The 25,402-nt window shown below is 42.6% G+C and overlaps 2 protein-coding genes and 1 long non-coding RNA gene across 4 annotated transcripts in view; 2 read left to right on the forward strand and 1 right to left on the reverse strand.

Annotated features, from left to right (window-relative positions):
- Positions 1-25,402, forward strand: part of LOC139175124 (uncharacterized) — a 120,083-nt gene that overhangs the window by 15,914 nt on the left and 78,767 nt on the right. The gene's annotated exons all lie outside the window — the stretch shown is intronic.
- Positions 2,517-3,047, forward strand: LOC139175429 (harpin HrpN-like). Its single transcript, XM_070766549.1, has one exon. It carries the CDS (start codon positions 2,517-2,519, stop codon positions 3,045-3,047), a length of 531 nt encoding a protein of 176 aa, XP_070622650.1.
- Positions 8,439-10,649, reverse strand: LOC139175156 (beta-keratin-related protein-like). The gene is made up of 2 exons (XM_070766059.1): positions 10,623-10,649; positions 8,439-9,124 (listed from the first exon to the last, which is right to left on the reverse strand). The coding sequence occupies exon 2, from the start codon at positions 9,098-9,100 to the stop codon at positions 8,663-8,665; it is 438 nt and encodes a 145-aa protein (XP_070622160.1). The 5' UTR covers positions 9,101-9,124; positions 10,623-10,649; the 3' UTR covers positions 8,439-8,662.

The following is a 25,402-nucleotide window of genomic DNA, read 5'->3' on the forward strand; positions in this document are numbered from 1 at the left end:
AAATGTGGACTCACTAGCGCTCTATATAGCATGATGTCAAACGGATCCCTAAGGAACCATTTTGAGTTGAAAGGTTTATTTGGCCATGTATTAGACACACAGGGCCATTTGTCTCTGGTGCAAGGGTCCTTCCAGTATTACAACTTTGGGATCCTTCCTTCCAACGCAGTCCCAGGCTGCATTCATAGAGGGGTCAGAATCAAAATCCTGTGAGGTTTTAACACAGCTTTATAAAGCCTTCATTGCATCTATGTTTGGTCAAAAGAAATATGTTGGGACTCTGGAAAAAATGCAGAGAAGAACAACAAAGATAATCAGGGAACTGGCCGTTAAAACATACAAAGAATGGTTGGGGAAATTTGCTATGTCCAGTTTATGAAAAGAGAGAGATCAGGAAGAGGGAGATTGTGATCCCGCTATATAGACCACATTTGGAATAATACTGTGTCCAGTTCTGGAGACCTCACCTACAAAAAGATATTGACAAAATTGAACGAGTCCAAAGACGAGCTACAAAAATGGTGGAAGGTCTTAAGCATAAAACATATCAGGAAAGACTTCATGAACTCAATCTGTAGAGTCTGGAGGACAGAAGGAAAAGGGGGGACACGATCAAAACATTTAAATGCGTTAAAGGGTTAAATAAGGTCCAGGAGGGAAGTGTTTTGAATAGGAAAGTGAGCCCAAGAACAAGGGGACACAATCTGAAGTTAGTTGGGGGAAAGATCAAAAGCAACATGAGAAAATATTATTTGACTGAAAGAGTAGTAGATCCTCGGAACAAACTTCCAGCAGACGTGGTTGGTCAATCCACAGGAACTGAATTTAAACATGCCTGGGATAAACATATATCCATCCTAAGATAAAACACAGGAAATAGTATAAGGGCAGACTAGATGGACCAGGAGGTCTTTTTCTGCCCTCAGACTTCTATGTTTCTATCACAGTCTTCCAATATTTCAGGGGCTGTCCCAAAGAAGGGGGGATCCACCTGTTCTCCAAAGCACCTTAAGGCAGGACAGGAAACAATGGATGGAAACTAATCAAGGAAACAAGCAACCTAGAACTAATGAGAAGTTTCCTGAAAGTGAGGACAATTCATCCGTGGAACAACTTGCCACCAGAAATTGTGGATGCTCCAACACTGGAAGTTGTTGGATAACCATCTGTCTGAAGTGATGTAGGGTTTCCTGCCTAAGCAGGGGGTTGGACTAGAAGACCTCCAAAGTCCCTTCCAACTCTGTTATTCTGTTAAATAATAATAATGCTAGAGCCATATTACTTTAGTCAATACACATAGGCAAATACAACCATTGCTTTAATTAATGAGCGAGTTCCTGGTGTCCAATTTTGATGCGACATGTGGACAGTTTGTTGGTGTAAACTTAGACTTAAATTGGGCCTACTTTAAAAAAAAAAGTTTGGATTTAAATCGAATCAAAGGAAATGATGCAAAGCGTGTATGATCAATCCACGGAGTTGCTCTTTTGATCTTGTGGGATTACGAATCCCATTGGTAGCCACGCTGCTTCACAAGCAAGAATTCCTGAGCTGTCAGAGGAAATTTGGGAGGGTTTAGATGACTCCTCGAACCTCAGGGTATTTGTAATTCTTTTTTTCACCGAAATGCCAAAGTCAATGCAAGCCGAGAGGAAAGCAAAAGGAAGTGGCTGATGGGCTATTAGCCCTTAATTCTGCTGAGTTTTTAATAAAAGTATTCTGACTCAGGAAAAATGGGTGTTGCAAACTAAGATTATCAGACGAAAGAGGTGGCGTCTCGGACCTTTGAAGATCTCGGCAGAATGGTATAAAAGCTGTGGCCTCTCCAGGTATCTCAACAGCTTCACTTGAGTTCTCCTGCCTTCACGAGAAGATCTCAGAAGAAGAGGTAAGAGGCCGTGATTCTTGGAGGAATCTCCATGCTTAGCTAATGTGTGTTTGAGGATCCAGTGAAGTCTCCTGATTTTTCCCAAGGTCAACACTTTTTGTGAAAGAGGCTCTGTGCTTGTGTAGTCACAACCGGCTTGGTCTTCCAAATTTGGCAGCTGAAATTTTTCACACTTGGTACTTCCTCCTGAGATCCAGGGATAAAGTGGTTTTAGGAGGTGATGCTGTAAAGAATTAGGAGAGCTTATCTCGGGGAAGCTGGTAGGAGAGAAGTATGATAAACGGTGAAGATACATGCATATTATAATAATGATAATGTTAGAGTTGGAAGGGACCTTGGAGGTCTTCTAGTCCAACCCTCTGCTTAGGCAGGAAACGCTACACTACTTTAACCAGATGGTTATCTAACATCTGCTTAAAGACTTCCAGAGTTGGGGCATTCACAACTTGTGGAGGCAACTTCTGTTCCGCTGATCAACCATTCTGACTGTCAGGAAATTTATCCTTAGTTCTAAGTAGCTTCTCTCCTGGTTTAGTTTCCACCCATTGCTTCTTGTTCTACCTTCATTTGTTTTCTTCTCCTTTGTTTTGACTTGGTTCCTTCTTGATCTTGTCTCCAGATTTCAGCAATGGCTTCCTGTGGTCCAACCTGTGCCATCCCAGCTGGTTGCTCTACCCCACAGTTTGGAATTGGTTCTTCTGGTGCCTCTGCTGGTGGCCTTGGCCTTGGTGGTAGAGGTCTTGGAGGTGGTCTTCACGGAGGAAGCATGGGTGGCCTGGCCGGCGGTGTTCTCGGAGGAAGCATGGGTGGCCTGGCCGGTGGTCTTCAAGGAGGAAGCATGGGTGGCTTGGGCGGTGGTGTTCTCGGAGGAGGCTTAAGCTCTGGAGAACTGGGGACCCTCTCCGGAATCATCCCACAACCCATCAACCAGATCCCCCCTGCAGAGGTCGTGATCCAGCCTCCTTCTTTCGTTGTGACCATCCCTGGTCCCATCCTCTCCGCCAGCTGTGACCCTGTGGCCATTGGAGGCAACACCCCATGTGCTGCCCCTGGATCTGGGATGCTGGGAAGACCCTCGTCCCTGAGTAGAGGATTGCTTGGAGGAAGGAGTCTTCAGGGCGGCCGTGGAAACATCACTTTGATCCCTTGTAATTATTGATGGACAGGTAGAATCCTCACAGTTATGGAAATCCAAGCTTTTCTTGTATTGAGAAGATTTGGACTGGAAGACCTTCTGTAGACCTTCTGTAGAAGGTCTGGGATTTCTGTTTTTCTCTTCCTGTGTTCTCCCCATCCTTTGAAGTGGGTGCTTTTCTCTCTGAAGTTTTTTCCACCCACTGTGTGGGTGTTTCACTGTTTCCTTGCCCTTTCGAATAAATCTCTAGGCACATAATTCCATGTCTTTTGGGTTTGCTTTGGAGCTTTGATATCTTCTCCCTTGTAGAGAAAATGTAGAAAACAGTGGTTCAATTGTGCAGCTCACACATTCCAGAATCCAATATTTCATCCATACATACATACATCCATTTTGCAGAGCTGTCATTCATTCATTCATTCATTCATTCATTCATTCATTCATTCACTCATTCACTCATACATTCATTTGAGAAAAGAATCCATCCATCCATTGTTCAGAGCAAAGTCATTCCTTCCTTCCTTCCTTCATTCCTTCATTCCTTCCTTCCTTCCTTCATTCATTCATTACTTCCTTCCTTCCTTCCTTCCTTCATTCCTTCATTCATTCATTCACTCATTCACTCATACATTCATTTGAGAAAAGAATCCATCCATCCATTGTTCAGAGCAAAGTCATTCCTTCCTTCCTTCCTTCCTTCCTTCATTCATTCATTCATTCATTACTTCCTTCCTTCCTTTCTTCCTTCATTCCTTCATTCATTCATTCATTCACTCATTCACTCATACATTCATTTGAGAAAAGAATCCATCCATCCATTGATCAGAGCAAAGTCATTCCTTCCTTCCTTCCTTCCTTCCTTCCTTCCTTCATTCCTTCCTTCCTTCCTTCCTTCCTTCATTCCTTCATTCATTCATTCGAGGAAAGTATCCATCCATCCATTGCATAGAGCTTGGAGTGGATTGTTTGGAGGAAAGAATCTTCAGGCCGGCCGTGGAAACATCAAGTTGATGCCTTGTAATTATTGATGGACATGTTGAATCCAAGGAACGGATCCTCACGGTTAAAGGAAGGATGAGACTGCTTCTGTTGGTGTTGGATTGAGAAGATTTGGACTGGAAGACCTTCTGTAGAAGATCTGGGATTTCTGCTTTCCTCTCCTTGTGTTCCCCCCATCCTTTGAACTGCTCAGGACCCAGCTGCTTTTCTCTGTGAAATTCTCGGCATTTTCACTCACCTACTGTTTTGTTCTATTGCCCTTTTCAATAAATCTCCAGGCACATAATTCCACGTCTCTTGGTTTTTCTTTGGCATTTTGATCTCCACTTCCTTGCAACATTCAACATTTACCTAGAGGGATAGAATCAAGATCATGTGAAGTGTTAATACCACTTTGTAAGGCCTTGGTGAGACCACACATCCAGTTTTGGTCACCACAAAAAGGATGGCGAGACTCTACAAAAAGTGCAGAGAAGTGTGACAAAGATATGAAGAGCGATGACAAGAATTAGATTAATTAACTAGATAAATTTTTCACAGCCCCAGAGGGAAAAAATAATATCAAAAATCTACAAATATCTAATAGAATACAAAAATATAGGGCAAGAAAACAGCAAAACACCCAGAGAAGGTCCGCAACTTGGGCGTCCTCCTCGATCCACAGCTCACATTAGAGAAACATCTTTCAGCTGTGGCGAGGGGGACGTTCGCCCAGGTTCGCCTTGTGCACCAGTTGCAACCCTACTTGGACCGGGAGTCACTGCTCACGGTCACTCTTGCCCTCATCACCTCGAGGCTTGACTACTGTAACGCTCTCTACATGGGGCTACCTTTGAAAAATGTTCGGAAACTTCAGATCGTGCAGAATCCAGCTGCGAGAGCAATCATGGGCTTCCCTAAATATGCCCATGTCACACCAACACTTTGCAGTCTGCATTGGTTTCCGATCAGTTTCCGGTCACAATTCAAAGTGTTGGTTATGACCTATAAAGCCCTTCATGGCACTGGACCAGATTACCTCAGGGACCGCCTTCTGCTGCACGAATCCCAGTGACCAGTTAGGTCCCACAGAGTGGGTCTTCTCCGGGTCCCGTCAACTAAGCAATGTCGCCTGGCGGGACCCAGGGGAAGAGCCTTCTCTGTGGCAGCCCTGGCCCTCTGGAACCAACTCCCCCCAGAGATTAGAACTGCCCCCACCCTCCTTGCCTTTTGTAAACAATTTAAAACCCACCTCTGCCGCCAGGCATGGGGGAATTGAGATCCTCTTTCCCCCTAGGCCTTTACAATTCTATGCATGGTATGTATGTATGTATGTTTGGTTTTTATATTAATGGATTTTTAATCATTTCTAATACCAAATTACTATTGTACACTGTTTTATTGTTGCTGTTAGCCGCCCCTAGTCGCCCCTAGATAGATAGATAGATAGATAGATAGATAGATAGATAGATAGATAGATAGATAGATAGATAGATAGCATGAGGAAATAGTCAAAGGACGGATGATCGCCTGGGCGGAAAAAAAATTGGTCGTAGTATTCACCTGGCCGAATGGGAAAAAAGTTGGATGACAAATACTAAAATGACTAAATCAACCATCTATAAAGAGAATCAGAATAAAATGTTGTACCACTGGCACCTAGCACCAAAAATATTGGCTCAGATATATCCAAACTTTGATCAATTTTGCTGGAAGTGCAAAAAAAGAACCGGGTACTTTATTCCATCAATGGTGGTCATGCCCCGAAGCGAAAAAATATTGGATGCAACTTAGAAAGTGGTTACAAGAAATAACCAATGTAGAAATGGAATGGACACCAGAGTTCTTTCTATCAGGCATTATTAGTAATTTGTATGAGAACAACATTGATTGACAGTCAATTTTAGCTGCTGTTGTGCAAATGGAATAGTTGTACAAATGAAATATTCAGTGAGAATATTTCATTTGTACAATGTTCCCTTTATATTTTTTGAGCACTATATATAGATGTTAACCCACCGGAAATTATTAGAAAGTATTATGTAAATATTAAAAACCAATTAAAATATTTTTAAAGAAAAGAAGGACCAGGGGAGACATGATAGCAGCCTTCCAATATCTCAGGGGTTGCCCCAAAGAAGAAGGAGTCAAGCTATTCTCCAAAGCGAAAGAAAGGAAGGAAGAAAGGAAAGAAAGAAAGAAAGAAAGAAAGAAAGAAGGAAGGACCAGGGGAGACATGATAGCAGCCTTCCAATAGCTCAGAGGTTGCCCCAAAGAAGAGGGAGTCAATCTATTCTCCAAAGCCATTAAGGATAGAACAAGAAGCAATGGGTGGAAACTAAACAAGGAGAGAAGCAACTTAGAACTAAGGAGGAATTTCCTGACAGTCAGAACAATTAATCAGTGGAACAGCTTGCCACCAGAAGTTGTCAATGCCCCAACAAGGGAAGTTTTTAAGCAGATGTTGGACAACCATCTGTCTGAAGTAGTGTAGGGCTTCCTGCCTACGCAGGGGGTTGGACTAGAAGACCTCCAAGGTCCCTTCCAACTCTGTTGTTGTTGTTATTATCCAACTGAGGCATTGATTCCTCCGAATGGGGAGTATTTTCCCAGTTGTACGTTGCTCCGAGACTGGGAGAGAAGGCAGGGATGTAGGGTGAGGCAGCTGCGTAGGCTGTTATGGTCCTCAGCGGGTACCGCAGTAGCCATGAAGGGTGTGACGAACGTGTTGCAGGACAACAGGAGGAGCACCCTCTGCATAGAAACATAGAAGATGGACAGCAGAAAAAGACCTCCTAGTCCATCTAGTCTGCCCTTATACTATTTCCTGCATTTTATCTTAGGATGGATCTAGGTTTATCCCAGGCATGTTTAAATTCAGTGACTGTGCATTGACCAACCACCTCTGCTGGAAGTTTGTTCCAAGCATCTATGACTCTTTCAGTCAAATCATATTTTCTCAGTTTGTTCCAGTCAAATAATATCTTCTCGTGTTGCTTCTGATCTTTCAGATCAGCAGGTAGAGTGCTGTACTGCAGGCCACTGAAGCTGACTATAGATCTGTTTTTAAAAAGTGCTATTGCTAACATGTTGTAAGCCGCCCTGAGTCTAAGGAGAAGGGCGGCATAAAAATGGAATTAAAAAAAACCAAAAACTTGAGATTGTGCCCCCTTGTTCTTGGGTTCACTTTCCTATTAAAAACACTTCCCTCCTGAACCTTATTTAACCCTTTAACATATTTAAATGTTTCGATCATGTCCCCCCTTTTCCTTCTGTCCTCCAGACTAGACAGATTGAGTTCACGAAGTCTTTCCTGATATGTTTGATGCTTAAGACCTTCCACCATTTTTGTAGCCCGTCTTTGGACCCGTTCAAAGGGATCCATATCTTTTTGTAGGTGAGGTCTCCAGAACCGGACACTATTATCCCAAATGTGGTCTCACCAGTGCTCTATACAGCAGGATCACAATCTTCCTCTTCCTGCTTGTGTCACCTCTAGCTATGCAGCCAAGCATCCTACTTGCTTTCCCTACCGCCAGAAATCTGTCAGAAATCACGACCCCTAAGTCCTTCTCTTCTGAACTTTTTGCTAACACAGAACTGCCAATACAATACTCAGGTTGAGGATTCCTTTTCCCCAAGTGCATTATTTATCAATGTCTTTTTGTAGGTGAGGTTTCCAGAACTAACTAACTATCTATCTGTCTGTCTGTCTGTCTGTCTGTCCGTCCGTCCGTCCGTCCGTCCATCCATCCATCCATCCATCCATCCATCCATCCATCTATCTATCTATCTATCTATCTATCTATCTATCTACCAAGGCTTTACGTAAAGCCAAATGGGAACCGTTGGTATCAAGCGTCATAAAACAATATAAATGATAAAGGGATTAGCTGTCAAGATAGACAGCAAGGGGGGAGGGCATATGTTTAGGTTTTTATGTATTTCTCATTTTCTTTTTTGCCTTCTTTCTTTTTCCTCCTTTCTTTCTTTATAATGCGTCTGTTTTAAGTCAGGTGTACAGTACGAGACTAGTTTATAGAAATATGAATTGAATGCAACACATCATGTGCTGTCTTTTTAACTGTATATAGAAACATAGACGTCTGACGGCAGAAAAAGACCTCATGGTCCATCTAGTCTGCCCTTATACTATTTTCTGTATTTTATCTTAAGATGGATATATGTTTATCCCATGTTTATATAAATATTTTTTTTTTAAAAAGACTTAGTGGATGGAGTGCTCGGTCAACCCAACAGGTGGAACTCTGTTAAATAAGCCATGATTCAGCAAGCCACAGTTTGCAGTGAGAAATGGAACAAAACTGGAAGGAGACCAGAAGCTTAAAGTGCAGTTGGGACTTTAATGAAGATACAGGAAGAATTTAACATACAATTCTCTAAAAAAAAAGCAAACGATCCAACAACCCAGACCAACAAGAACAGAAGGAATATGAATATAAATACTGCCTAGAACTCCACTAGGAAAGGAGAAAGAGGGGAAATTTGGGCCAAAGTTGGAGAACGAGCAGATGTCTCCAAAGTTGGTCCTACAAGCTCAGCCCTTCTTGTGATCAAGTCCCAAGACTTATGGGTGGATCTTCATTCTCTCGGCCCAGGCGTGCTCATTCCAAGTTGACAGGCTTTGCAAAATGATGGATCTACAGGCAGATGTTTCCACGACCTTCCTGAAGAGACCTCCTGCCCAATAGAGCGCCCCTCCTCGGGCCCAAACCCAGGTTTCCACCGAGGGGGTTCCCGTAGAGGTCGCTCCCGATGATTCCCGAACCGCCGATGGCACACGGGGTGTTGCCTCCAACAACAGTGGGCTCACAGCTGGCGGAGAGGATGGGACCAGGGATGGTGACTACGACGGAAGGAGGCTGGATGGAGACTTCGGATGGCGGGACCTGGTTGACGCAGGAAGGGTTGATTCCGGCCAAGGTACCCAGGCTCCCTGAAGATTCGGCCAACCCAAGGCCGGCGGGGTTGTAGGGCAAAATCCCATAGCCAAGGCCCCCGGCGCCACCAGAGCCAAATCCAACACTGGGGTTGGAAGCCAAGGATGGGACGGCACATGAAGGTCCACAGTAAGCCATGGTTTGACGGAGGTCCTTCTAGAACTGAAGAGTAGAAGATTCAGTTAATAAATGACAAAGATGACGCTAGGGTTACAAAACAAAGGGTTGGTTGAGCATTAGTTGCGCAGTGGTTAGAGTGCAGTACTGCAAGCTCCTTCTGGTGACTGCTGGCTGGAGTTCACCAGTTCAAATCTCACCAGGCTCAAGGTTGACTCAGCCTTCCGTCCTTCCGACGTGGGTCAAATGAGGACCCAGATTGTTGGGGGGAAAGAGGCTGATTCTGTAAAGTGCTTAGAGAGGGCTGGAAAAGCACTAGGAAGTGGTATGTAAGTCTAAATGCTATTGCATGAAAGAAAGAAAAGGAAAGAAAGAAAGAAAGAAAGAAAGAAAGAAAGAAAAAGAAACACAGAGACAGAGGAGGGGAAGGAAGGAAGGAAGGAAGGAAGGAAGGAAGGAAGGAAGGAAGGAAGGAAGGAAGAGAGCTGGGGTGGTGCAGTGGTTAGAGTGCAGCAATGCAGGCTACTTCACTAATTCCCTAGTTCAGCAGATCGAATCTCAGCAGGCTCAAGGTTGACTCAGCCTTCCTTCCGAGGTGGGTCAAATGAGGACCCAGACTCTTGGGGGCAAGAGGCTGACTTTGTGAACCACTTAGAGAATGCTGTAGATCACTGTCAAGCGATATATATAAGTCTAAGTGCTATTGTTATTGCTATTGGTTATGACCTATAAAGCCCTACATGGCTTAGGACCAGATGACCTACAGGACCATCTTCTGCCTCATGTATCCCAGTGGCTGGTTAGGTCCCACAGAGACGTTCTTCTCCAGATCCCGTCGGCCAGGCAATGTCGACTAGTGGGGGAAGAGCCTTCTCTGTGGTGGCCCCAGCCCTTTGGAACAAACTCCTTCCAGAGATACGTACTTCCCTTTCCCTCCTGGACTTTCACCTTTCTATCTATTTATTTAGAATTCTATGCAGCCCTTCTCAACTGACCCAGGAAAAAAACACCAAATACAAAAAAAGTGTGAGAAATCTTAATATTAACAATTCTAAAAATATTCTAGAACCCCATTTTTCTACCCTCGGTTGCTTTGGAGAATAGCCTGACTCCTTCTTCTTTGGAGCAACCCCTGAGATACTGAAAGGCTGCTATCATGTCTTTCCTGGTCCTCTTTCTGTCTTTCTTTCTTTCTTTCTTTCTTTCCTTCCTTCCTTCCTTCTTTCTTTCTTTCTTTCTTTCACTTTGGAGAATAGCCTGACTCCTTCTTCTTTGGAGCAACCCCTGAGATACTGAAAGGCTGCTATCATGTCTTTCCTGGTACTCTTTCTGTCTTTCTTTCTTTCTTTCTTTCTTTCTTTCTTTCTTTCTTTCTTTCCTTCCTTCCTTCCTTCCTTCTTTCTTTCTTTCACTTTGGAGAATAGCCTGACTCCTTCTTCTTTGTGGCAACCCCTGAGATATTGGAAGACTGCTATTATGCTTCCCTTGGTCCTTCTTTAATTTCAACAATAATAATCAACACCAACAACTTCCAAGGACTTACCAAAGTCTCAACGAGAAGCGATCAAGAGCTGGAGAGGAAGCTGTTGGAGGATCTCAGCATGAGAAGCCCTTTTATACTGTTTTTCCTCCCATCCAGCTACCTTAGACACGTCCCTTCGTGCCCCTGGCTGCCCTTTGCAAGTGGTTTTCTGTACGGCTTCGTCCCTCCCGCCCAAATTATTTTAATAAGAATGAAACATCATTTGAAGACTCGGCTACGTTTTGCCAGGCACAGCACAATGCAAACCGGTGGCTTTGATCTTCTCATTTTCAATCTATTCTGCAGGATGACTTTGCTCGTTGTTGTTGTTGGTGGTGGGGTCGATTCTTTTCTCCCAGGTTGCAAAAGAGAAGGGGGAGACCATTGTCGCTCGTGTATTTATTATTCTTTTGGAAAGGGAGACAGTTAAAAGAAAGGAAAGAGGAATAAGGGAAGGGAAAGGAAGGGAGGAACAAATGAAAGAAAAAAGAGAGGAGAGAACGGGAGGGAGGAAGGGAGGAAAAATCAGTTTTAATCACATTGAAAATGCATAGAGGGCAGGAGAGGAGGGAGGGAGGAAAGGAAAAGGAAGGAAGGAAAGAAGGGAGGGGAGGAAGGGAGGAAATTAAGAAAGAAGGGGACATGAATTGGTTTTCAGTTTGCTACATTCTTAACATTGTCCATCTCGGTTGGAAGGAAGAAACGAAGGAAGAAGTGTTCAGTATTAATCACATTGAAAATTCATGGGGAGCAGGACGGGAGGGAGGAAGGGAAGGAAGGAAGAAAGGAATGTATAAGGGAGAAAGGAAGGAAAGAAAGAATGAAGGAGGGAGGGAGGGAGGAAAGAAAGAAGATTCAGTTTTAATCACATTAAAATTATAGGGGCAGGAAAGGAGGGAGGGAGGAAGGAAGGAAAGAGAGAGAGAGAAAAAGAAAGAAAGAAAGGAGAGAAGGGAGGGAGAAAGGAAAGAAGAAGGGAAGGTGGGAAGAAGAAAGGAAGGAAAAATGAGTTTTAATCACATTGAAAATTTATAGGGGCAGAAGAGGAGGGAGGAAAGAAAAAAATAAAGGAAGGAAGTAAAGGAAGGAAAGAAAGAAAGAAAAAGAAAGAAAGGTTTCCAAAATAAAACTTATCCACAAAAGTCTGATTTTACATTTTAGAAAAGACGGTGTGGATGAGTGCGCAATTTATGGATCTGAGGAATATTAAAAGGCATATTTTGAGGTTCTACAGTGGTCCAACTCATTTGGAGGTAGGTGGGTGTGTGGGTTTTCTTACTATAACAATAAAACAGAAGTAGAGAAGTCCATCTGCGATTACTGAAATTGTGATAAGTAAGGAGAGAAATTCAGGGGGAAAGATGGTTGGTGGGGGGAGTCATAATTTAGCCTCCTGTTGGATTTCGCGACCCAAGTTGGCTTCGTTTTCTGGCGAAAGTCCAACCCCCGCGCTGGGAAAGGCCTAGTCAGAATTCGCCTTACCCTCGGGATGTATTTTACGCTTGATCTGATTACAAGCGTTGTAATTGCTTTCTCGGCTAATGGCCCGGCGCTATGTAAACAGCTGGGAAGCCACCCTGAATGTTGGTCCGCGAGGGCAGATCAAGGCCAACGTCAGCTTCTCCACGGAAGAGAAAACTGGTCCATCAGCAAAAGGAATCCCTGATTCATTTTCTGGCTGAGAAGATGCTCCTGGGCAGGGATGAAGCTGGCTGGAGTATGGATGGACGAAGCAATGTTCTACCAGAGGAGGACCTCATGCTTGTCGGTCTGTCTGTTTGTCTGTCTATCTCATCTGTCTGTCTGTCTGTCTATCTATCTATCCTATCAGATCATGCCACCCTTCTCCTGGGACTCAGGGCAGTTCGCAACAAGTCAATACAAGACATGTAAATCTAATATTAAACACTCTGGGGGAAAAAAAACACTCAACACTAAAAACATATAATTTAATTTATAAAACCCCAATGTATTTAAAAAAAAACCCCAATTGTATTGTATCATATTTATATTACAAATATAAATATAAAAATTGAGTCCCTCATTCAAGAACGCGGTTCAGCTCTGAACATCCGTAGCTATTTAACCCTTTAACATATTTAAATGTTTTGATCGTGTCCCCACTTTTCCCTTCTGTCCTCCAGACTCTACAGATTGAGTTCATGAAGTCTTTCCTGATACGTTTTATGCTTAAGATCTTCCACCATTTTTGTAGCCCATCTTTGGACCCGTTCAAAGGGATCCATATCTTTTTGTAGGTGAGGTCTCCAGAACCGGACACTATTATCCCAAATGTGGTCTCACCAGTGCTCTATACAGCAGGATCACAATCTTCCTCTTCCTGCTTGTGTCACCTCTAGCTATGCAGCCAAGCATCCTACTTGCTTTCCCTACCGCCAGAAATCTGTCAGAAATCACGACCCCTAAGTCCTTCTCTTCTGAACTTTTTGCTAACACAGAACTGCCAATACAATACTCAGGTTGAGGATTCCTTTTCCCCAAGTGCATTATTTTCCATTTGGAAACATTAAACTGCAGTTTCCATTGCTTTGACCACTTATCTAGTAAAGCTAAATCATTTGCCATATTACAGACGCCTCCAGGAATAGATGTAGATCTACATCTATGTCACCATGTCACCATTTTTCACACTTAGAACCATTGCAGCATCCTCCTGATGCCACTTGATCCCACTTGAGCAAAGTTCGGACACATTATTATTATTATTATTATTATTATTATTATTATTATTATTATAAATAAATTTATAGTTGGCAACCGACTGGTACTTATTACTGTTGCAGCCGGTCCCGTGATCACCTTTGGCAATCTTTTTTTAAAAAATATAATTTATTAGTTTTATAAAAGGGGAAGGGGGAGAAGGGAGTAAGAAATCGAAAAAGAGGGGAGGGGAAGGAAGAGTACAAGTGTAATACGTTTAAGGTGAATTTACAAAGAGTTACAGAGGTCACTTATATTCCTTAGTATATATATTGTTACAATATTTCTATTCATATTTCAATCTTAGTTTATATTCCATTGACCTTATTTATTATCTTTACCATATATAACTTAGCAAATCTGGGGTAGGGAAAGAAATTGTCTGCTTCAATAACAGACCTTGAAGTTAGTGACTTGTCGTTCTTATTAAGTGGTGAGAAGTAGGAAATGAGAGTCGTAAAGTATTTAAGAACTGAGATTAAGGTTGAGTTAGTAGGATTGAATTTAGATATCTTTTGGATTACTTCGTATTCTAGATCAGTGATTTTCAACCATTTTTGAGCTGCGGCACATTTTTTACATTTAGAAAACCATGGGGCACATTGGAGGGGGGGGGGCTAAAAAAGTTTGGACAAAAAAATTCTCTCTATCTCTCTCTTCCTCCCTTTCGCTCTATTTCTCTCTCCCTCCCTCTTTCTCTCCCTTCCTCTTTTCTCTCTCTCCATCCCTCTTTCTTTCTCTCTTCCTTCTTTCCTCTTTTTTGCTCTCTCTCTCCCACCTTCCCTCCCTCCCTCTCTCTCTCTTTCTTTCTCTCTCTTTCTCTCTCTCTCTTTCTCTCTCTCTTGCTTTCTTTCTCTCTCTCTCGTTCTCTTGCTTTCTTTATCTCTCTCTTGTTTTCTTTCTCTCCCTCTTGCTCTTTCTCTCTCTCTCTCTCTCTTTCTTTCTCTCTCTCTTGTTTTCTTTCTCTCTCTGAGCTTCGCGGCACACCTGACTGTGTCTCAAGGCACACTAGTGTGCTGGGGCACACTGGTTGAAAAACACTGTTCTAAATAACCATTGGTACCATTTCTCTCAGGCCTTGTAGAAATCTGATTCTTTTTTATTTCGCAGCTCCATCGTCATTTTAGAGAGTTCAGCACATTCCATAATTTTAGTATTTATTTATTTATTTATTTATTTATTTATTTATTTATTTATTTATTTATTTATTTATTTATTTATTTATTTGTATGCCGCCCTTTTCTGTGGACTCGGGGCGGCTCACAACACAATAAAACAATTCATAACAAATCTAATAATATACAATTTAAAATTTAAAATAGTTTTTAAGCAGACATACCTACAAACATACCATACATAAATTATATAGGCCCGGGGGAGATACCTCAATTCCCCCATGCCTGACGACAAAGCTGGGTTTTGAGGAGTTTACGAAAGGCAAGGAGGGTAGGGGCAGTTCTAATCTCTGGGGGGGAGCTGGTTCCAGAGAGTCGGGGCCGCCACAGAGAAGGCTCTTCCCCTGGGGCCCGCCAACCGACATTGTTTAGTTGACGGGACCCGGAGAAGACCCACTCTGTGGGACCTAATCGGTCGCTGGGATTCGTGCGGCAGAAGGCGGTCTCGGAGATATTCTGGTCCGGTGCCATGAAGGGCTTTATAGGTCATATCCAACGCTTTGAATTGTGCCCGGAAATTGATCGGCAACCAATGCAGACTGCGGAGTGATGGTGAAACATGGGCATACCTAGGTAAGCCCATGACTGCTCTTGCAGCTGCATTCTGCACGATCTGAAGTTTCCGAACACTCTTCAAAGGTAGCCCCATGTAGAGAGCGTTACAGTAGTCGAGCCTCGAGGTGACGAGGGCATGAGTGACTGTGAGCAGTGAGTCCCGGTCCAAATAATAAAAACAGGATACCATAACCACAACCTTTGGCGATCTTTTTAACAAGGAAAGCCAACGGGGATTCACTTAACAATCATGTGACCCAGTTTAAGACCTTCAGGGATTAGCTTAACGGATGCGGCGAGGGGAAAGAAAATCGTAAAACGGGGCAAGTCTCACTTAGCGAATTTCTCGCTTAGTGACGTCAGTCGCAGGCTCTGTTAGGAGCAGTGAGGGCTCCCTGTCTTTAGCAGCAGCCTCCCAATTCAGAGTAGATTTCAGGTGGGGCAAAAAAATTAGTGTCAGCTGTAATTGACAGGACAGAGTGGGAATTAGTGGATATTCTACAAAGGAGATGGAGGCTTTGTTCTTCTTGAAATAATTTGAGCTACCAAGGAGAGAGAGAGAGAAAAATCAAACAAACAAGGACTAAGTTAATTAAAAGCCCAATTCCGAAGGGGCGTGTTTTAATCACGAGGGATGTCAGCCAAATAGCATAAAAGCATCCAGGCTCTTTGGAATTTCTCTCTATTTAGCATTCTTAAGGCTGGGACTGAGCCCCTCCAGAGGGTGAGGATATACACCTTGGATGCGTTTCGGAAAGTCACTGGCAGGAAGCGGAGAAAAAGAAGTCGCTGTAAGGGAAGAGCTTTGTTTTCGGTCTGAAACCTGGATGGTTTCCAGCTTGTTTGTTGCACGAGTTGAAGGGTGTCTCTTGAGGAAGGAATCCGTTATGGGGTTCCTCCAGGGAAAGGGGAGGTGGAAGTATTTGGGGAAAGAAAAAGGGAAGAGGGGAAAGAAGGAAGGAAGGAAAAGGGATGGAGTAGAAGAAGGAGAATGGAAGAGGAAGAAGAGAAAAAGGGAGGAAGGGAGGAAGAGAAGGAGGGAGGGAGGAAAGGAAGGGAGTAGAAGAAGGGGAAAGGAAGAGAAGGAGGAAGAGAGAAAGGAGGGAAGGAGGGAGGGAGTAGATGAAGGAGAAAGGAAGGGAAGGTAGGAGAGAAGAAGGAAGGAAGTGATGGGAGGGAGGGAAGGGAGGAAATAGAAGAAGGAGAAGAGAAGGAGGAAGCGAAGGAGGAAGAGAGAAAGGAAGGAAGGAGGGAGGCAGGGAGGGGAGGGAGGGAGTAGATGAATGAGAAAGGAAGGGAAGGTAGAAGAAAGAGAAGAAGGAAGGAAGTGAAGGGAGGGAGGAAATAGAAAGGGGACGGAAGGGATGAAGGAAGGGAGGAAGAAGGGAGGGAGGGAAGAAATAAAGGGGGAAGGAAGGGAAGAATGAAAGAAAGAAAGAGGGAGAGAGAAAGAAATAAGAAAGAAAGGAAGGACAAAAGGAAGGAAGGAAAAAGAGAGAAAGAAAGAAGGAAAGAAAGACTGGAAGCCTTAGGTATGCAAATTGTCCACTAGATGACAGCAAAGGGGAACAATTGGCGGTAGACCTTTGTAGGCTCCACCTTAGCTTCATTTGAGAACGTAAGGAAAACCAGTGGAGCAGCTTTGGAACTGCGACCGGTTGGGTGTTGGTTGGAAGTGATCCATGGCGATCACAGCAGAAGTGGCCATCTCGATACAGAATACCTGTGGGATCATCTTGCGCCTGGTCCCCTTCTGCAGGTGGCCGTTGCATCCATGGACTATCAAGGTCCCTTGTCTTGTGGGGATGCTAGAGTTAGGCTGTCTGGCTTGCTTGGGAAATCCTGTTCCTCTGTTCCAGGGTTTGAGAGCTCGGATGGAGGGTGTCCAAACCAAGGGCATGGCCTGGGACCAACGACGATGATGATCCTCTTCCTCTTCTTCCTCCTCCTCTTCTTCTGCTCCTCACAGTGTTGCTCTTCCTTCTTCTGCTCCTCCTTCTTCTGCTCCTCCTCCTTCTCTTTCTTCTCCTTCTCCTTCTTCTTCTCCCCTTTCTCCTTCTCCTCCTTCTCTTTCTCCTTCTCCTCGTCTTCCTCCTCCTTATGCTTTCCCTTCTTCTTCTTCTTCGTCTTCTTTTTCTTCTTTGTCTCCTCCTCGTCGTCCTCCTCCTTATGTTTTTTCTTCTTCTTTTTCTTCTTTTTCTTCTCCTTCTCATCATCATCGTCGTCATCGTCATCATCCTCATCCTTCTTCTTCTTCTTCTTCTTCTTCAACTCCTCTACCCTTTTCTCCTCCTCCTCCTTCTCCTCCTCCTCTCCCTTGTCCTCCTCCTCCTCTTTCTCCTTCCTTTCCATAAAAGAAGGAACCATGTTCAGGAACTTAGTAACACCCACCAAGGGTTAATTCTGGAAAGAGTGAAAATACGATCTTTGCGTCCTGAAAGAAAAAGGCAAGACCAGCTGTATTATTCTTTTTAAAAAAATTTATTTAGACCAGCTGTATTATTCTATTATTGTAAGCCGCTCTGAGTCCAACTGGGCGGCATATTCCTAGGTTCTATCATATCTAGGTTCTATCATATCTCAAGACCTAAAATGGTCACCTAACATCAAAAACATCATTAAAAAAAGCACAACAAAAATGTTCTTTCTGCACCAGCTCAGGAAGCTCAAACTGCCCAAGGAGCTGCTGATCCAGTTCTACAGAGGAATCATTGAGTCTGTCATCTGCATCTCTATCACTGTCTGGTTTGGTGCTGCAACCCAACAGGACCGACACAGACTTCAGAGGAGAATCAGAACTGCAGAAAAAACAATGGCTGCCAACCTGCCTCCCATTGAGGACCTGTAGACTGTACAAGTCAAAAAGAGGGTGGGGAAAATATTTACTGACCCCTCGCATCCTGGACACAAACTGTTTCAATTCCGATCCTCAAATCATCGCTACAGAGCTCTGCACACCAAGACAACTAGACACAAGAACAGATTTCCCCCGAATGCCATCACTCTGCTAAACCAATAATTCCCTCAACACTGTCAGACTTTTTACTAAGTCTGCACTTCTATTTCTACTAGTTTTTCTCATCCTTCCTATCATCCTTTTCCTCCCACTTAGGACTGTAGGACTGTAACTTGTTGCTTGTATCCTAAGATTTTTATTAATATTGATTGTTTCTTCATTGCTTATTTGAGCCCTATGACAACCATTAAGATTTGCACCACATGATTCTTGTCAAATGTCTCTTTTTATTTTGTGTACACCAAGACAAATTCCTTGTGTGTCCAATCACACTAGGCCAATAAAAATTCTATTCTATTCTATATAAATCAAACGAATTGATTTAAATTCTATATAAATCAAATGAATTGATTTAAATTAAATCAACAAGTTGCTTGCCAAAGAAGGAGCACCCAGGATCATCCGTTGTGACCTACCTCCCGGCGTTCCGTTTGAGGTCTCCTATTTTAACGAATATATCACTGGACAAGGACCGGAGGAGACGACCAGGGCCTGGAAAACAACATCGAGTATGGAAGGAAGCGAACCTATCAACCGAATATATATATAGCTTAACGTCGACCAGCCAAACGTATCGGCAGTTCATTCCACACCGATTAAAAAGAGCACCAAGCAAATTTTAATTAACCATGATGGCGGGAGGAAAGACCATCACTTCCGCGCCATAGAATGTCTAAAGAGCTTTTGGTAGGAATTACAAGCACCACAATAAAGTGAACAATGAAAACCCCATGACTGAGTGTCTGGGCTTCTGTGTGTTTAGGTAGTGTGTGTGTCTCTCTCTCTGTATACACGTATATGTGTACAAGTTTCCCATTTCCTGTTGTGTCATTCTTTCAGGAAGTTATTCAAACAAGTCCACCTCCTAGTGGTCACTATTAAAATACACACACACACATTTGTGTTTATTTTTTTTAAAAAAAGTTTGATGTTTTTTTATCTGGATGAAATATATTTTTTTCCGGAAGTTGTGGGAGCTTTCAAGAAGAGACCAGACTGTCATCTGTCAGAAATGGTGTAGGGTCTCCATGAGCCTTGGTGGCACAGTGGTTAGAGTGCAGAAGTGTAAGCTGCTTCTGCTGACTGCTGGCTGTAGTTCACCAGTTCAAATCTCACCGGGCTCAAGGTTGACTCGGCCTTCCGTCTTTCCGAGGTGGGTTCCCAGATTGTTGGGGCAAGAGACTGACTCTGTAAACCACTTAGAGAGGGCTGTAAAGCACTGTGAAGCGGTATATAAGTCTATAGCTATTTTCCTCCCTCCCTCCCTCCCTTCCTTCCTTCCTTCCTTGGTGGGTAAAATGAGGATCCAGATTGTTGGGGGAAGAGGCTGTCTCTCTAAATCGCTTAGAGAGGGTTGTAAAAACACATGAAGCGATATATAAATCTATTGCTATCTTCCTTCCTTCCCTTCCCTTCTTTTCCTTTTCCTTCCTTCCTTCCTTCCTTCCTTCCTTCCTTCCTTCCTTCCTTCCGGAGTGGGTAAAATGAGGATATAAGTCTATAGCTATTTTCTTTCCTTCCTTTCCCTTCCTTTCCCTTCCTTCCTTCCTTCCGTCCTTTCTTTCTTCCTCCCTTCCCTTCCCTTCCCTTCCTTCCTTCCTTCCTTCCTTCCTTCCTTCCGGAGTGGGTAAAATGAGGATATAAGTCTATAGCTATTTTCTTCCCTTCCTTTCCCTTCCTTTCCCTTCCTTCCTTCCTTCCGTCCTTTCTTTCTTCCTCCCTTCCTCCCTTCCCTTCCCTTCCCTTCCTTCCTTCCTTCCTTCCGGAGTGGGTAAAATGAGGATATAAGTCTATAGCTATTTTCTTTCCTTCCTTTCCCTTCCTTTCCCTTCCTTCCTTCCATCCTTTCTTTCTTCCTCCCTTCCTCCCTTCCCTTCCCTTCCTTCCTTCCAAGATGGGTAAAATGAGGACCCAGATTGTTGGGGGCAAGAGGCCGATTCTGTAAATCACTTAGGGCTGTAAAAACACATGAAGTGGTATACACAATATATATAGTGGCTAACAACAATAATAAGACAATATAAACAAATCTAATATTTAAGTTTAAGTTAAATTAAAAAATCCTAATTTAAGAAACCAATCATACATACTATTGCTTTTGTTTAGGTGGGGGTTGGACTAGATGACCTACAAGGTCCTTTCCAACACTTGTTAACTTGTCTGTTAAACAATGGATGGAAACTGAACATCGAGAGACCCAGCCTAGAAATAAGGAGGAATTTTCTAACAGGGAGAACAGTCCATCCATGGAACAGAAGTTGCCTTCAGAAGTTTTGGGAGCTTCATCCCTGGAAGCTTTCAAGAAGTCAACCTGAAATTCTCCAAAGCACATGAAGTCTGGACAAGAAGCAACGGGTGGAAAGTAAATAAGGAGAGAAGCAACTTAGAACTAAGAAAAAATTTCCTGATAGTTAGAACAATTAACCAGTGGAACAGAAGTTGCCTCCAGAAGTTGTGAATGCTCCCACACTAGAAGTTTTTAAGAAAAGGTTGAATAACCATCTGTCTGAAGTTGTGTAGGGTTTTCTGCCTAAGCTGGGGGTTGGACTAGAAGACCTCCAAGGTCCCTTCCAATTCTGTTGTTGTTGTTGTTGTTGTTGTTGTTGTTGTTGTTGTTGTTGTTGTTGTTGTTCTTCTTCTTCTTCTTCTTCTTCTTCTTCTTCTTCTTCATCATCATCATCATCATATTATTATTATTATTATTATTATTATTATTATTATTATTATTATTATTATTACCTACAAGGTCCCTTCCAATTTTGTTAATCTGTTATTCTGCTATTTATTCTGTTCTTGGCAGGGTTTCTTTGTTTGCTAAAGTTTGGGGGTTTTTTTTTAAATGAGTTATTTATACTCGGAGCATCACAAATGGAAGCTATGAAGCCATGGGGGGGGGCAGGAGTTGTGATTGTGAATAACAACAACAGCAATAACAATGGAACCGTTCATGCCAGGACTTCAGCAGGTTTTCACTGCTATTCTTAAGCGTTTTGTTTAAAGAGGGCATTCAGTCTAATTTGATTCAAACCCTTGACTTACCAACGCTGATCCTGATCGCTGAAACTTTGACTCCGCCTGACATGAACTGGCCAAACCAGTTGGAAAGCTGGCGTGGAGGAGGTGAAGTTTTTCCTAGGACTGGGATGATGCTCACGATAAGAATTCCAGGGGAATTCTAATGGAGAGAAGGGGAGAGAAAGAGAGAGAAGGAGAGGGAGAGACAAGGAGAGGGAGGGGAAGGGAGAGAGGTGGGGAGAGAGGGAGAAGGAGGGGAGAGAGAGGGGGGAAGAAAGAGGGAGAGAAATAGAGGGAGAGAGGTGGAGAGGGAGGGAGAAGGAGGGAAGAGAGAGGAAGAAAGGGGAGAGAGAAAGGGAGAGGGAGAGAAATAGAGGGAGAGAGAGGGAGGGAGGGGAGAGAGAAGGAGAGATAGAAAGAGAAAGTGGGAAGGAGAGGGAGGGAGAGAGAGAGAAAAAAAGAGGGATAGTGGAAGGGAAGGAGGGGGGAAAGGAATGGAGAAAGAGGGAAGGAAGGAAGGAAAGGAGAGAGAAAGGAAGGGAGAAAGAGAGGGGGGAAATAATTTTTTTCACCACTTTGAATCTTTCCCCTCTTATTTTTATTTAATTGTCTTTTCCTCTTCAGTAACATTCCTGTTGCAACTAATGGTATGTGAGAAACGTGAAACTGACTAGGGAACAATCAGCTAAAAGAAGGAAGGATCCAACAGTGGCAAAACAGGCAAAGAAAGAAAGAAATTCAGAAAGGATTCCCTCTAAGCTGTAAATAAATAAATGAAAGACAGAGGGAGATTTGTATTTCTAGATTTGCAAGATCCTGTTAATGCAGCCTGACAATGAAGTAGATTTCACTCCCTCTTCTTTTTGATCAAGGGAATGGAGCCCCTCCCCTTATGAAACCAGGTTGCAACGCCTTGGTCTCTTCAGCCTTGAAAGACGGCGTTCAAGGGGTGACTTGATCGAAGGGTATAAAATCATGCATGGGATAGAAAAGGTGGATAGAGAAAAATTCTTTAATCACACAATACTAGGACGAGGGGGCCCTCCCTAAAGCTCACAGGTAAGAAAGTGAGGACAAATCAAGGGAAATATTTCTTCACCCAGAGGGTCCTTGGTTTATGGGATTCCCTTCCAGAAGAGGTCGTGACAGCTGTCAACCTGGAGAGCTTCAAGGCAGGATTAGACAGATTCATGGATGCCAAGTGTATCATAGGTGGTCATTGAAACGGGTGTCCAAGTGCCGCCTCTATGTTGGTTGAGGCAGGTAGGGTTCCTTGGGTACCATTTGTTGGGGGTCAAGGGAAAGGGAGGGTTTTGCCTTCTCTTTCTACTCAAGATCCCCATGGACAATTGGGGGGCTACTGTGAGACACAGAATGCTTGGCTCGATGGGCTTTGGCCTGATTCAGCAGGGCTCTTCTTAGGGTCTTATCTATCTATCTATCTATCTATCTATCTATCTATCTATCTATCTATCTATCCCTCCATCCCTCCATCCATGTTCTTGGGTTCACTTTCCTATTAAAAACACTTCCTCTCCTGATCCTTATTTAATCCTTTAACGCATTTAAATGTTTCGATCCTGTCCCCCCCTTTTCCTTTTGTCCTCCAGACTAGACAGATTGAGTTCATGAAGTCTTTCCTGATACGTTTTATCCTTAGGACCTTCCATCATTTTTGTAGCCCGTCTTTGGACCTGTTTAATTTTATTAATGTCTTTTTGTAGGTGAGGTCTCCAGAACTAACTAACTATCTATCTATCTATCTATCTATCTATCTATCTATCTATCTATCTATCTATCTATCTATCTATCTATCTATCATCTATCTATCTATCTATCTATCTATCTATCTGTATCTATCTATCTGTATCTATCTATCTATCATCTATCTATCTATCTATCATCTATCTATCTATCTGTATCTATCTATCTATCTATCTATCTATCTATCTATCTGTATCTATCTATCTATCTATCTATCTATCTATCTATCTATCTATCTATTGCCTTTTGTCATTTGTCTTCTTCAATATCATTTCTATTGCATCTAATGGTTTTTGGGACTTAGAAGGGGGAGGTGGAAAGGGGAAGAAACTTCCCAGGGAAGGATCAGATAAAAAGAGCAGAATCCCACAGCTTCCTAACAGGCAAAAAAAAAATTCCTACCAGTCTGTAAAAACAGACATCAAGAGACTAGTATTTTCAGACCTGCAAGTTTCGGCTATTGCAATAAAGTAGAATTCGCTCCTGTCTTCTCTCCTTGGGAAGGCTGACAAGGTGTCAGCCCGCAACGAATGTTGCATCAGATGGCGATGAGTCATAGGTGCATCTACGCAGGTGTGCCAAGTTCAAAGCCCAATTGCAACCACCAGCAGAAGGTTTGGTTAATAAAACAAAAAAATCGAAGCAAGCAGATTCGGCAAAGACAAAACAGGATTCGCACCGGCAGGCGGGGTGGGGGAACACGCCCTCTCCCGAATTAAATTTAGGAATTCGCAGGAGCGTCTAAACTGGTCAGGGCGGCTGCTTATCTGCAGATATAAAGAGATTGCGAATGCAAAACACACTATGGATTTTCTGGAAGAGCTGGATGCACCATGTGATGATACAAACTTGCTTGGCTATTCCTAATTAATTGTACGAATGCCAGCTAAATGAATATGCAGATAGGAATCAGAAATGCTCCGCTTCTGTTCCTTCTCTCCCTCTGGGAAGGCCCCGACGCTCGCGACACTTTATAAATAAGGTATTTATTTATGACACTCGAGATAGGACCGATCACTTAGTGACTGTTCAAGGTTCTGATGGACTTACCTTGGGTCTATTTACAAACTGGATTTGAAGTTTTGACAGGAGCTCGGTAATTGGGTCACATTCACAACAGTTTGCAGGATCCTAAGTGGGATGGGATGGAATAGAATAGAATAGAATAACAGGATATAGAATAGAATAGAATGGAATAGAATAATAGGATATAGAATGGAATAGAATAATAGGATATAGAATGGAATAGAATAACAGGGTATAGAATAGAATAGAATAACAGGATATAGAATAGAACAGAACAGAATAGAACAGAACAGAATAGAATAAAATAATAGGATATAGAATAGAATAATAGGATATAGAATGGAATAGAATAGAATAACAGGGTATAGAAAAGAATAGAATAACAGGATATAGAATAGAATAAAATAGAATAGAATAGAATAATAGGATGCAGAATAGAATAGAACAGAATAGAAATTATAAAGAAGAACAGAACAGAACAAAATACATACATGTATATAAAAGAAAAGTTAGATTTGTCAAGAATTATAAGGTACAACACTTAATGACAGTCTGGGTACAAATAAAGCAATCAAACCTTATTAGGAACCAGTCAATATAAATTGTAAGGAACAAAGTATGACAGCAAAGTTACAGTCATACAGTCATTTAGTGGGAGGAGATGGGTGATGGGAATGATGAGGAGACTAATAGTAGTGCGGACTTAGTAAATACTTTGACAGCCTAATATCACGTGACCTTGTTTTGAGATGGTCCTGCTGAAAAGCAACATTCATTACCCCAATTTTCAATCAAACCGGCCCCGTTGCAGACTATTAGTTGCTTCCCGACAATAAACATTGCAACGACGTTCATGAAACCAGGAAGTGACTCACTTTATAATCGTCAAGATTATAACTTTCGCACAATGGTGGAAAAACGAAGATATACCCCAAAATGACTTAATAATAGGGAAAATTAAATACTGTGCAGAGATGACCCAGCTAACTATGGCAGTTAGAAACGATACTGAGTCCTCATTTAATAATTGCTGGGACCCTTTCTACTGTTGGTTAAAAAAAAAGAAGAACAACTTGCTTAACAAACGATAAGAATTGTATATATTTGAACAGACACAAATCTGGTATAAAACTTTTCCCTCTTTCTCAATAGTTGTAAGAGATATCGATATTTATCTCAAAAGTGGAATGAACTTTTTTTTTTCAAAACCTCTTTATCTTGATTTATTCAACGCTTACTTTTACTTATCTATATTTGGAATACTGTGTTCAGTTCTGGAGACCTCACCTACAAAAAGATATTGAGAAAATTGAAGGGGTCCAAAGACGGGCTACAAGAATGGTGGAAGGTCTTAAGCATAAAACGTATCAGGAAAGACTTCATGAACTCAATCTGTAGAGTCTGGAGGACAGAAGGGAAAGGGGGGACATGATAGAAACATTTAAATATGTTAAAGGGCTAAATAAGGTTCAGGGGGGAAGTGTTTTTAATAGGAAAGTGAACACAAGAACAAGGGGACAATCTGAAGT

This window comes from Erythrolamprus reginae, chromosome 13 (genome assembly GCF_031021105.1).
Source record: "Erythrolamprus reginae isolate rEryReg1 chromosome 13, rEryReg1.hap1, whole genome shotgun sequence".
Classification (NCBI taxonomy): Eukaryota; Metazoa; Chordata; class Lepidosauria; order Squamata; family Dipsadidae; genus Erythrolamprus; species Erythrolamprus reginae.

What these genes read in the sequence shown, in the direction of transcription:
- LOC139175429 (XM_070766549.1), top strand. Translation starts at nt 2,517, where the DNA reads ATGGCTTCCTGTGGTCCAACCTGTGCCATCCCAGCTGGTTGCTCTACC.
- LOC139175156 (XM_070766059.1), bottom strand. Translation starts at nt 9,100, where the DNA reads ATGGCTTACTGTGGACCTTCATGTGCCGTCCCATCCTTGGCTTCCAAC.